This window comes from Perissodus microlepis, chromosome 4, assembly GCF_051167445.1.
Source record: "Perissodus microlepis isolate ML-2025 ecotype Zambia chromosome 4, ASM5116744v1, whole genome shotgun sequence".
Classification (NCBI taxonomy): domain Eukaryota; kingdom Metazoa; phylum Chordata; class Actinopteri; order Cichliformes; family Cichlidae; genus Perissodus; species Perissodus microlepis.
In genome coordinates, this window is record NC_140464.1 from 21,026,107 (window position 1) to 21,039,585 (window position 13,479).

Here is a 13,479-nt window from a genome sequence, read left to right on the forward strand (position 1 = left end):
TCGACTCCGGGCGGGGTCCTGCCCTATAAACGGTCTGGATCTATTTAGCCATCAGAGTCCAATCACCAGACGGCTTGTTTCAATTCTGTTTATCAATAAATTATGTTCAATTTATCCTAAAGATCTCCTCTTATTAAAATTTCACTCAGTGACATGGTCTTGGATTTAATGTGAGCAGTCACCCCTTTGTGCCTCTTGTCTGAAATTCCTTTTTAGTTTGTGAACAGACAGACATTTGGAGAATGTACGACTATGATAAAGTCTAAAAGGTTGACCTCAGGTACAAGGCAGAGTTAATTGTGTCACTGCCTGGGGCTGGGACAGGTTTAGAAACACAGTCACGCACCCTCGAATCGCACTACAAATTCTTTATATCACCTTTTATTTAGACACATGGCTGTCACTATTCTGTACTTTAGTTTAGGCAGGAAGTTATTTGCATTCAGATTTTCCATTGTACTTTAGTAACCAAAGAGAAACACAGTGATTGAATGATTTAGTTTAGGCTTTGAATTGGCAACACTGATAGAACCAGCATTTTGCTTCTATTAGTCTTAAGTCAGTTTGTGATTCTTATATCTTGTGTTTGAGCAATAAATATTCTTCCTAAAACCAACAACATCTGATATGTCTTTTCCCTTCACCCTAGTCAGTCAAAGTAGATAAGTAAAGAGGAGTGTCACAAGGAATGCAATCCAACCAATAAAAGCCTTTAGGGTGAGGTTCACCTATTTCCAGGGAAATCGAATCATGAAGTGTGCAAAGAATAACAATACTTTTTTTTTTTTGGCAGTTCTGCATCGCTATCATTCCCAATTCTGGGGTGATCCAGCCGTAAAGTATGAGGTGCAAGAAAATAAAATGAACAAACGCGATTTTTTTTTTTTTTTAAATTAAGTACAGCACCTTTTCAGACATTGCTTGTGGTGTCAAAAAAAGGGAGAGCTAAATACAAAAAAAGTACAGTTAACTAATGCTGACACTGACAATGCAAAGAGTCTTTCTCCATCAGTTTTGTGTGTATATATTGCTACTCTTGGTATGTCTGGATAAGACCCTGACAAACATTAAAATAATAATCAAAGCCACGATCACATAGCCAACCGGCTTACTTGTTCCATGTGTGACAGGGCTGTAGTATACTGTAATGCAATGTATGGTAAACTGTATAGGGTCCCTTTCCTTTCATCCAAAATGTCTACCTACTTAATTTTACAGAGGTAAACTGATCCATTATCCAGACTGAAACCAGCATGGAGTGGTTCAGTGAAGGTTGTGTGCACGGTGTACAGGTGGGTAACTGTATCAGGAGAGACTTCAAAGAAGGACAAAATCCCTGCCGGCCAGTCCAGGTAAACTCCTATGATAGGACTATAAAGTGCTGCAGAGTCTACAAAGTTTATACAGGAATTGTTATGATAAAAACAACCATCATTCATCCAGCACCAAGACTTTTCATTCTTTCCCAATGAATAGTCAGAGGCAAAGTCTCCGTCCCGGTCAATGCTTTTATATGCCACTCCAACGTTAGCTTGAGAACACTTAGCCTCCCAGTAATGGCGACCTGTCAGACCTTCTTCACAGAGAACCTGGAGGGTATTAAATCTGTCTGGATGATCAGGATATGGTTGCTTTTCTGGGGCATATTCTGCCATTCTGTTCTCCTTGGTTAAAATAATATTCACACCTGCTGTGTTTGGGTCAAGTGTTAGGTCACAGGCAACTGGAATCAGAGCATGAAAAACAATTAATTACTTGTAATAGTAATATTATGTAAGTATGGTTCTTCATCTCTGGTTATTGTATCATCAAACTTTAAAAAAAAGCTAGGTTACTTGGTATTTATACATTTCCCCAAGTCTCTGTTCATACAATTGACATGCTGTGTAAACTGTTTACGTGAACATTCATTTTGCATAGTTCTTTCCTGGTTGTTATTCTTGTTGTTTTACACTAAATGTTTTAACTTTGATGCATGAGGAATGTGGATTGTATCTGATTGCCCTTATACCAATTAAGTTAACAGATCTGGAATAAATGAAAGCCACTTTTATACAGAACATTGTCCCTTGGCCACAGAAAAAAGCTCTAATTTGGATATGACTTTAAACTAGACTATCATTGATTAAGCACAAGGCTGCATTGGACTTTACACTTTCATGATGTAGAAAATATTATTTATAGTAAATCACTATTGTTCATTTTTGTATGTTCATCCTGATTTGGAAAATGTTTAGGGACTTGTAAACACTTGCAAATATAACTGCATGGATGCAAATCACATGTAACATGTAACATTTCAGGAACAAGAAAAGGTTTTCTTACACTGTCTCAGCAGCTTCAGGTCAACCCAGCATTCTGCGTTTTGGTCCACACTGATGGGAATAATGATAAAAATCAACTTGCAAACATTATTATAATATTATCAAGTATAAAACTGTGTTTGTTATTGGTTTTCCATACTTGAGTTTTTCCAGACTGCAGCATGAATCCCTCTGTTTTTCCTTCAGCATCTGGACTATGTCATCAGTGAGGTTATTAAAGCTGAGGTCCAGATCTTTGAGACTGCAGGGTTTCAAGTTTAGAGCTGAGACCAAAGAGGAGCCTCCATCGTCTGTCACTTTACAAAATGATAGCCTACAGAAAGCAAACAATGAGTGGTAGATGCTCTCATCAGTGCCAAGTTTGACTTTCTGTCATAACACAAGTGCCATTTCATAGCTTTTTCTCAGTGTCCCTTTGGACAGCACTATGTGCCTCTCACTTTTTTTTCAGTGATATCAAATGATTAGATTGCAAAAATTATTGCAACAAAGTGTTATGCTTAAGTTCAATAAGGAAGACCTGCAGTCACACATCTGTCTGCTTCCCAGGCGTTTGGTGGCTAATCTAAGCTTACGTCACTTTCACTTTCCCACGCTGTCAAGCTCATTGCGACATTACAGACTAGTCCGATCATGTTTCTGCCCACCTTCTTGAGGCCAATCAGCCTCAAATCCACGTACTTAACTGAGCGAATTTAACTGAACGTTAAATTAGCTGAATTCTGTATATCAATAAATCATGTTCAGTTCCTTCTAATTATCTCTCATTTTTGAAATGCAACTCAACTGTACCATATATTCAGTTTCTCTTTTTAAAAAGCATGACCTTTTGTATGAGTTATTTTTTGTACTAACCTGAGTGTTTTTAAACCTGTCAGTGCATTGCACAGTGCCATCACCCCCGAGTCTTGTAGGTCATTGTAGCTCAGGTCCAACTCTTTCAGGTGGGGAGGTCTGGAGCTGAGTGCTGAGGCCAGCATCTCACAGCCTTTCTCTGTGACTTTGTTGTGAGTGAGACTGGATGAAAAATGTTGGGATACAATAATTACCAAAATGTTTGAAATAAATGAAAGAAAACATTACTGTGACAATAATTCTCATTTTTCCTCATATACAGTTCTTAACAAATTTATTAGACTGTGTGAGAGGTTTATGCCACAGCTGCACTGGTAACTATATTTTTATTAGAAATTATAATCATATCTTTTTTTAATGCTTGTGTAATGGTGTAATCCACCAGTATGCAAAAGCACTTTAATCAAAATGACATTTTAATGCTAATATACAATCATTGCTATTATCCATGAATTTGAAAACTACCTTATTTTATTTTTTTTCTAATTATTGTGCCATGTTACAATTATTACTTGCATTTCTGAACAGAAAAATGGTTTTAGTTATATGTCGATATTATTTATTGTTTTATGACAGGTAGTCTAATAAATTTGCCAAGTGCTGTTCAATTCAACAGCACAAGATTAGAATGACAATCTTTGTTTTTCATTCTAATCTTGTGTTGTTGAATGATAAATAAATTATATTTATGAGATTTATAATAAATAAATTGATTTTTCCTAAATTGTAACACTAGAAAAAACAAGTTAAATTTCCCCACTGAGAATCTGTTTACCAGCATCACAACCATGATACTCCATGTCAAAAGTACTTACAGTTAAAATATTTCAAACTGAGCTTTCTTCCTGTTTACTAAACTTTAATAATACCAATAATTACTTTTTAGTAAAGAATTTTACCTTAATGCCTCCAGTTTACATTTCGTGCTCATCAGCTCAACTGACAGTTTCTTCATTTCTGAGTCTTTAAAATTGACGTAGTTCAGTTGCAGCTCTCTCAGATAACAGGTGCTGGATTTGAACGCTGCCACTAACTCTTCGCAGATTTTTTCAGGCTTTGGATTTCGGTTCAGTCTTTTGTTGCAGAGAATAAAATTGGATTGTTGTTTTTATCTGGCTGAAATTTTTCAGAGCAACTGAATTTCTGACATATGAGAAAGCCAAAAAATTAGATGAAGAATAACATATAAAACGGACCTGAGCTTCTCCAGTTTCTGGGATCTTAATCCAACTGACAGCACAGAGCATAGTGAGTCCCTCAGGATGTTGCCACTCAACTCCAGTTCTCTTAGATTTGAGATTACTGATTGGATGGCTGATGCCAAATCTTCAGCCTGTTGTTCTGAGAGTTCTTCACCAGAAAGACTGCAAGGGTAAAGGACAATAGGTGAAAAGATCCACATGATAACATTCACCACTATGTCAGCTATACCTGTTCACAAATCTAGTCAACCAGTCACACAGCAGCAACCCAGTGCAATTAGGCATGTAGAAACAAGATGTCCCACTGAACTTCAAACCGAGAGTCACAATGGAAAAGAAAGGTGATTTAAGTGACTGGGAATGTGTCATGTTTGTTTGACAAGCTGGCCTGAGAAACTGGTCTGAGAAACTACTGAGACACTCAGATTCTCTGTTAGTACTGACTACTGATTAGTTAGTACTAATAGAGAATCATTTAAACACCACCATGTCAATTCCTTTGTAACCATAGTATACACATGTGTATGGTTACAGGGGGATTGTCTGGAAACAACAGTTTCAAGCAGGAAACCATACAAAGCTCTCTGAAGAATGTTCCCAGAACCTTGTTGAATCTATGTCATGAAGAAGTTAAGAAGACATCTGAAGTTAAAAGGTACAGCCCACTACTAGCCAGGTACACCTAACAAAGTTTCCAGTGAATATATAAGCACACTGTTCAAAAAGCACAAAATCATAATAAGAAATGACAGATGGTACAAAAAAAAGAAAGAAAGAAAAACTCAAAATGATAATTTTACCAACCTTAGAGCCTCTAGTTTACACTGAGAATATTTTAGTCCGTCAGCCAAGATTTCTGCACCTTCATAGTCCCTGCTTAGAAATGTGTTATTGACTAGGTGCAGCTCAGTTAACACAGAGTGTGGTATGCAAAGAGCTGAAGAGATCGTTTTATATTCCGAAACACTAAGATCCAAGCCTGAGATTCTGCAAAAACAATTTGATTAAATTAAATTAATTTTTTAAAAAAGATCATTGTGCAATGTAAAGTTTCAAAGGCATGTAGATCATTTGCTAGCATATATATATATATGCTAGCAAATGATCTACATGCCTTTGAAACTTTACATTATACATATATATATATATATATATATATATATATATAGATTTGTTGTCTAATCTGAAGAATTTTTACAGTAAAAATGATATAATTTTCTCCAACTCAGCACTAGAAATCTGTGCTCAGTTAAATTGTTTTGATTAATTTTATTTATTCTATACGGGACAGTAACATGGTATGTGCACAGTTATTCCCACTAATCACCCATAGCACTGAGCACCTAATTCTAAGGCCTCAATTCCGCTGTGTTTTCTTTCTGTTTCTTTTTAAACAGCTTTTTTTATTTCACAGTGCCAGACAAAGCAGCAAAGACTGCAAAGACTCCATTGATCATAACCGTAAACTATATTTCAGACTGTAGTCTTGTTATGACTCTTCTGAACTGGCATAACAATATATCAAGGTACACTGACATATGTTAGACCTGCAGTTTCACTGGTGTTTGTCTGATAGATTTGCTTCACTATAGACTTACCTGGCCTTTTTGCAGTTCCTCACAGCTGGAAGAAGTCTAAAGATACCTTTTCCTGATGGTCTGTATTTCTTGAGATTGAATTCGTCCAGAGGTGTGTTTGACATCAGAATCAAGTCAGCCAGAGCTGAACACTCAACAGGAGAGAGCGGTGATTCAGGAAAACAATTTGGTTTCAGATACTTTTGTACTGAATCATGTAGGGAATTGTCTTTCAACTCAGTCAGGCAGTGGACAAGGTTTAGACATCTTTCAGCTGAGCAGTCAAACAAATCTATTTCTAATAGACTTGACCGAATTTCCTCAATATTCGTTGAGTGTTCTTCAGTCTGCTGAATCAGACTTTGAAGTGGTTCTTCTGATGATTGTAGAGACAAGCCAATAAGGAACCTGAGAAACATGTCCAGTTCTCCGGTCGTTCTAGGAGCCGAATTAGCTATTGTAATTTCAATCAGTTCATTCAAAGGTAGATCCACTGGATAACTTTCCAAGATAGACTTGAGCTCTTTATCAGACCCTTTTAGCATGAAATCCTTGAGACTTTCAGAATCGATTTTTTTGTTTGCAAAACTGTGATATACAAAGAGAGCAGCAAAATACTCTTGAACTGTCAGATGCACAAAGCAGTAAAGTTTCTTTGTGAAGAACATGCTCTCTTCTTTGAATATTGCTGTACACAACCCACAGTAAACTCCAGCTTTCGTTATATCTATGTCATACTTCTTCAGATCTTCAGCAGTGAATATGATCCGGCCTTTTTCCAGTTGCTCAAAAGCCAACCTGCCTAATTTCAAAATGAACTCTTCATTTGACTTAAAGATCTCTGCTGTATCAGGCTCTTCCTGGTCTTCCTGGTTGCCATATTTTTCATTAGCTATCATCATCTGAATAAGAAGGAAGTGTGTGTACATCCCAGTAAGAGTTGTGGGTATTTTTTGGTTTCCATCTTTGGTGTTTCCCATTTTATGCATCAAATACTCAAAAACATGTACAGCAATCCAACAGAAGATAGGTATGTGACACATAATGTACAGGCTCCGTGACATTGTTATGTGTTCAATTATTTTTTCAGCGACTGCTTTGTCCTCAACTCTCTTTCTGAAGTACTCTATTTTTTGTGGATCATCAAATCCTCTGACCTCGGTCCACTGGTAAACATACTCACGAGGAATGCGTTGAACTGCTCCTGGTCTTGAGGTAATCCAAACAAGTGCAGAGGGAAGAAGATGTTTCCTGATAAGGTTGGTCACCAGAGTGTCCACTGAGGACACCTTCGTAGCATCATCCAGTATTGTGGTCGTTTTGAATTTCAGCTGAAGTTGACTTTCATCGAGACCATCAAAGATGAACAAAACTTCACGATCAGCCAAAGCTTTCGCAACTGCTATGGTTTTAAGTTCTGGATGGAATGTTTTCACAAGGTTCTCAAAGCTAATCTGATCATCTTGGACCAAATTTAGCTCCCTGAATGGAAACATAAAGATGAAGTCCAAGTCCTGATTGGCTTTTCCATCTGCCCAGTCAAGGATGAACTTCTTCACAGAAACAGTTTTTCCAATGCCAGCAATTCCCTTTGTCATCACAGTCCTGATTGCTTTCACTTCTTTGTCGTCTTGCTCATGTTTAAAGATGTCATTACAGTTGATTTTAGTACCCTCAACAGTTTGATTCCTCGCTTTATCTTCAATCTCCCAGATCTCATGTTGTTCATTGACATGTTCACTCTCCCCTTTTATAATGTGAAGCTCTGTGTAAATTTTATCCAATGATTTTTCATCAATAGAAGTCTTTTCAGTGCCTTCCCGCTGCCGCTGACACTTCTGCCTCAGATATTCTTTGTTCTTTTTGATGACCTCCTTGATGACATCTTCTGCTGTAGGTAAAGAGGAAAAAGAACAATCTTATAACTATCATTATTCCTGGTCTAGTTCCAGCGTTAGATTTTCTTTTAATTTCTTGTTTCTTCGAACTCTGTTGTCTGTGTGGACTCTATTACTCAACTATTTATATATGTATATCTGTACAGTGTTGAGTTCTTTAAAGTAATGCAGCATGTTATTTAATTACTAACCAGAGGAAGTAATTAGTTACACAACTGTATGCAAATGTACTGTTTATAAGGTCAGGGAAACCTGAAGACTGAAGAAGTTACGGGTGATGAAATGTTTCTCCCGCTGAAAACGTTACGTTCAGATGAACAGAATCAACTTTCAGCCCATAGACAATTCCAATTGATCGCCACTATTTCTCTAGACACTTCAAGCCTGACTGCTCATCACTGCCTTTGTTACCTGTTGAAGATCAGACTTTGGCTGCTGGGCTGGGGTTGGATTCAGTTTAAAATTACTCTGGGTTTTTGACTAGTTGGGTGTTAGCATGCTGTCCTTGTAAAGAACCAAAGTTGTGTTACCAATTATGCATTTTTTTAGTCCGAATTATAGTTTCGACTTTACCATTGCACTTTTGTCCTTTTGGGCAATACAAATTAGTAATGTCCATATCGCCACTTCTCAAAAGCTGCATTGATATACTTCTTCACCATTTTCCTCCCCACGCATACAAACACAAATCAGCTGATTGTAGCGCAGGAAGGACGCAGGAAAATAAACATCTGATTTTTTTTCTTCTCTACTGTAACTGTTGTGTAATTACTGAATTTAGTATAGTAACACGTTAACTTACTCCATTACTGAAAAATCCAAAGTAATTACAGCAATGCATTACTTTATAACTCGTTACACCCAACAATGTGTATCCATGAGTTCAGCGTTTAGGCCATTACACACCGAACACGTGTTTTTGCATAAGATTCGCCATCTGTGAAACTGTGAAACTAATTAAGTCCGTCCTGTTGTTTCTGAACAAAAAACAAAGAAATTCTGGGTTCATCCATTTTTTCTGAAAAGGCAGTAGCAGGGGCAAATTCATGGTTTGATCGAGGACTTGAATTTTCATCACACCACTATCATACATATATTCGGTGTCGCTGTTTGAGCTCTTGTTAACAGAGTTGGGACCACATCTTAGAAAGCAGAGAAATCATTTCAGAAAGCTGAGTGACCCGGAGCAGCTCGTAGCTGTGTGTTGGAGGTACTGGTGTGCGTTTTGTGCTACAACCACACCTATAGCCAAATGCAGTGATCTGCTTGTTGAGATCAGTTTACTTGGATCTGAAAAAGTGAGCTTGGTTCCAAATATGCACTAAAATATCTGAGTCTAAAACATTTTTTTAACACAGAAAATATTTCCACAGATTTTATGTGCTTAGATTTTATGTAAAAATCTTACTAGCTAGCCTTTAGTTATGTATTATCCTTTAACGTGGCAAAGTATAGAAAGCCTTCTCAACAACCTTTGCAGAATTATCTGTATGTCATAACTGTCTTAACTTTTATGCATTAAATGAAAAACAAAAGAGATAACAGGGCAGTTGAAAATGTTTCACCCAAACACCTTACATACTTTCACATGTCTCCGGCTGAATTTCTTGGAGGCTTCTGTAGAAAGCAGATTTGACTTCTTGAGTAGTCAGGGCGTTGTAGAGTTCCCTCATCTTGTCCTGGCTTGTTGTTGCAGCATCAATTTTGTTGTAGGTCTCTTTATGGATAATTTTTTGCTGTCTCATTTCATCTGCTATTGGCATCACTAAAGTGACGCTTTGAATGAGCTTAGACCTGTTGCTGTCCACCCAGTCAGCTTCTTTAAAAAAAACACAAATTAATTGTAAGAGATTGCATTTTAATGGGTATTTTATGACCAGAGTTTGTCTTAAAATTATTAACTTTAACTCACCATTTTTGTTGCTGAAGCAAGGACTGACAAAGGACAGAAACAAAGTTACTGTAAGTGGTTAATGTGTAAACCATATTATGTTTTAAAAGAAAAAGGTAGTAGAGAGTAGAGTTGCATCTTACATTTATGTTGTTACACTGATTGTATATTCATTTTTGTTTTGTTTTTTAATAAAATCAGTGTGATAATAAAAGACTAAACAGTTTTATTATGAATGAAAAATAATGAAGTCTCACCTGAAGGTGTTAACTTCAGCAGTAGCACAGTCATGTGCACTGCTGTTCTCACTACAATTGTTTTTTCCAGATGTTTCTTCTGCATGTCTGGATAAATGCTCTTCTGCTTCCTTCAATGCAGTCCCCAGCACCTGCACAGACGGCCGTCTTAGGACAGAGGAATTTGCTCCACTTTCCTCTGTGCTGCAAACAACCTTTTTCTTTTGGTCAGATTTGTTGTTTTGCCTTTGACCCCTCCTGTGTGTAGAGCATTGGCTGCCCATGTTTGTTCTTCTGTGTCAGCTCAATGACTCAAAGCATTTAAGTGCGATCTAGGCTACCACGCTCTATCGCATTAGTGCTGTGGCTTTACAACTGCGTCCGGTGTCTGTAAAAGTAAAAGTAAGAAAAAAAATGAAGCATTCAGAGAATTAATGATCATTAACATCTAAGATATTTGATTGGGTGAATGTGATATGCGGTTAATATATTTATCTTACCTTTGTGTTCGATGTCCTGTAGTAGCTGCAGTAAATATGAGAGTCGGCTGGGTGAATCTCTCTCTGTTCACTTGATCGCTTTCACTCTCTCTATCTCTCTATCTCTTGCGCTCTCTTTTTCTCTCTCTCCCTCTCTTGCTTTGTACATTGTGTAAAGAATCAGATTCAATGTAACATCACCGGTTTGGTGAGTTATTTTTTCTATGTTCAGATAGTAATAGCAAACACGTTATTAATTTGTTAAGGTAAACCCATTCACGGTAGACTACTGCCAGCTTTAAAATGTTTAATTTACCTTTATTAGTGTCCCTTGCGTTTTATATGTGAAGAGTAACGTGCCATTGAAATAAACATTAAAGCCATTTTTGCAGCTGTGCTTCTAAAATGTGCATGATTTCAGTGTGGCCTTTTGTCTTAAATGTTATTTGTACAAAATAATAATAATCCACTCATTCACAAAGCTTTTGTAACCTATAAATTTAAAGTGTCAAATAATTAATTTGTGCAAGTGTAGCTTCTCGTGTTGCTATTTAATGAGAATCTTAGTCAAGGTAGTAATAAAACCAAATGTTGGCTAAGACAGACTGTCCTGTCCCATAAACTCCAGCTATTTGTTAAAGAGAAGCAACCTCTAGTGGCCAGGGGACTAACTGCATGGAAAGTGTGCAGTGGTGTTACTGTTTTTAGATGAGGTACAACTCTTTAACCTGGAGATCCAGATAACTGAGCAATGTTTACATGGCTTTAAATAATTCTTTAAATTGTTCTTTTCTTTAAACCATAAAACATGAGTGCCTCTAACCCACCTAACACCACAGATAATCCACACATTCTGCACAAATTCAAAGACTCACAGCTCAAGACACAAAACTCCTCCTGCTTGAGTAGGGACATAAAAATATAACAATATAAAATATGTCATATAAAATAAATACATTACTTTGGGGTATAGAGTATAAATTTGGGGGCAGCACAAAGTTGGGTGGTTAGCCTTTTTCCTCACAGCAAAAAGATGCTGAGTTCTTACCTTTTGGGTAGGCCTGGCCCTTCTGCATGGAGTTTGCATGTTGTCCCTGTGTTTGTGTGGGTTCTCTCTGAGTGAAAGAGAATGGATGGATGGAGTATAAATTTGTAAACAACTTAGGATGGAATGTAGACCTTTTTCTTCAAGCACATATTTATGAAACTCTTTAATATTACACACACACACAGGCATCCTTCATTACAGGAGCAAACGTGGGTGGGACATCATTTTGCCGAACCTTCACTTTAAAGAAAACATTTACTCTTTAATAACTTTCTGTGCACCACCTCTGCTTTTTCTACATTTTTTTCTCCTTTTCCTCGCCCTCTTTACATAAGCTCTCCCTCATTTGTTGTCAACTCTAATGAAGCCACTGTGTGTGCCAGGATGCAAGTGGGCGTGTGTTTTAGTAAGTAAAAAAAAAGTAAGTAAAATTTTATTTATATAGCACATTTCTTGATAAAAGATCACAAAGTGCTTCACAAGGTATAAAACAAAAACAGACAAAAGTTAACAAAATGCAATTCTAAAAAGATGTGTTTTTAGTTGTTTTTTTAAAAGTGATCACTGAGTCCGCAGATCTTAAGTTCTGAGGAAGAGAGTTCCACAGTCTGGCGGCCACAGTGGCAAAAGCTCTATCTCCCTTGGTTTTCAGCCTTGTATGCTGAATAACAAGTAGGCCCTGATCACAAGACCTCAGGGATCTACTAGGGACATAGGGCTGTAAAAGTTCAGTGATGTAGGCTGGTGCTTGTCCTTGAAGAGCTTTAAATGTCAGAACCAGTATCTTAAAATGGACTCTGAATTCAACGGGGAGCCAGTGCAACTGTATAAGCAATGGTTTTACATGAGAGTACTTAGATGTTTTTTCTCAGAAGCCTTGCTGCAGCATTTTGGACAATCTGCAGACGCTCCAGGGAGTTTTTGTTTAGACATGTAAACAGTGAATTACAGTAGTCCAATCGTGATGAAATGAATGCATGAATAACAATCTCCAGTTCAGTATGAGACACTATAGGGCTCAATTTAGAAATGTTTCTTAAATGATAGAAGCAGGACCGAACCAGAGATTTAACGTGGACATCCAGGGTAAGAGCAGAATCAAAGGTTACCCCTAGGTTCCTGATAGACTATTTCACAAATGTTGAAAGAGGACCAAGAGCATTCATTATGTTAGGTACATGTCTGTCTGGAGCACATACAAGGACTTCAGTCTTTTCTTCATTAAGTTGGAGGAAGTTGTCAGCCATCCAACCTTTGATGGATTCTAAGCACTCATTTAGAATCAGCAGCTTAGAAACATCTTCAGGTTTAAAAGACGTATATAGCTGGATGTCGTCTGCGTAGCAGTGGTAGCGAATGTCCTCAAAGGGGCTCAAAATATGCTGGAGAGAAAGTAGATATATTAAAAACAATAAGGGCCCCAGCACAGAACCTTGTGGCACACCATAGGACAGGGACGTGGAAGATGACCTGTACTTAGAGAACGCCACAGAAAAGTATCATTCATAGAGATACGAGGAGAACCACTCTAAGGCAGACCCAGATACACCAAGCCAGTATTTCAGCCTTTCAAGCAAAATGTAATGGTCAACGGTGTCAAAGGCTGATTTGAGCTCCAACATTAGGAGTACAGAACATTTTCCTGAATCTTTCTGCATCAGAATGTCACTGGAAACTCTAAGAAGGGCTGTCTCAGTAGAATGAGCTCTACGAAAGCCAGACTGAAATTTGTCAAAGATATTATGTTTGTCTAAAACTGCTGTAAGCTGCTTAGCCACAACCTTCTCTAATATCTTAGCAATAAATGGTATTTTTGAGATTGGTCTGTAATTGCTAGTGAGAGATGGGTACAGCGTGGTTTTTTAACAGGGGGTGTATAACAGCAGTTTTAAAATAAGCAGGGACTTTACCAGACCCCAGTGAGGTGTTAACTATGGTGAACACACAGGGACCAATAGAGTGGAAGACA

General features: G+C 37.5%; 1 protein-coding gene across 1 annotated transcript; it reads right to left on the bottom strand.

The window, feature by feature from the left end:
• Positions 1 to 1,013: 1,013 nt before the first annotated feature.
• Positions 1,014 to 10,361, bottom strand: LOC146388865 (NACHT, LRR and PYD domains-containing protein 3-like). The gene is made up of 11 exons (XM_084924791.1): positions 10,005 to 10,361; positions 9,769 to 9,791; positions 9,439 to 9,675; positions 5,980 to 7,849; positions 5,186 to 5,368; positions 4,376 to 4,543; positions 4,079 to 4,252; positions 3,180 to 3,341; positions 2,464 to 2,637; positions 2,326 to 2,375; positions 1,014 to 1,723 (listed from the first exon to the last, which is right to left on the bottom strand). The coding sequence occupies exons 1-11, from the start codon at positions 10,265 to 10,267 to the stop codon at positions 1,203 to 1,205; spliced, it is 3,825 nt and encodes a 1,274-aa protein (XP_084780917.1). The 5' UTR covers positions 10,268 to 10,361; the 3' UTR covers positions 1,014 to 1,202.
• Positions 10,362 to 13,479: the final 3,118 nt, after the last annotated feature.

What these genes read in the sequence shown, in the direction of transcription:
- LOC146388865 (XM_084924791.1), bottom strand. Translation starts at nt 10,267, where the DNA reads ATGGGCAGCCAATGCTCTACACACAGGAGGGGTCAAAGGCAAAACAAC. An exon ending in CAGAAACTGGAGAAGCTCAG is followed by an intron (nt 4,253 to 4,375) that starts GTCCGTTTTATA and finishes CTGCAACAAAAG; the next exon opens with ACTGAACCGAAATCCAAAGC. An exon ending in ACAGGTTTAAAAACACTCAG is followed by an intron (nt 2,638 to 3,179) that starts GTTAGTACAAAA and finishes TGCTTTCTGTAG; the next exon opens with GCTATCATTTTGTAAAGTGA.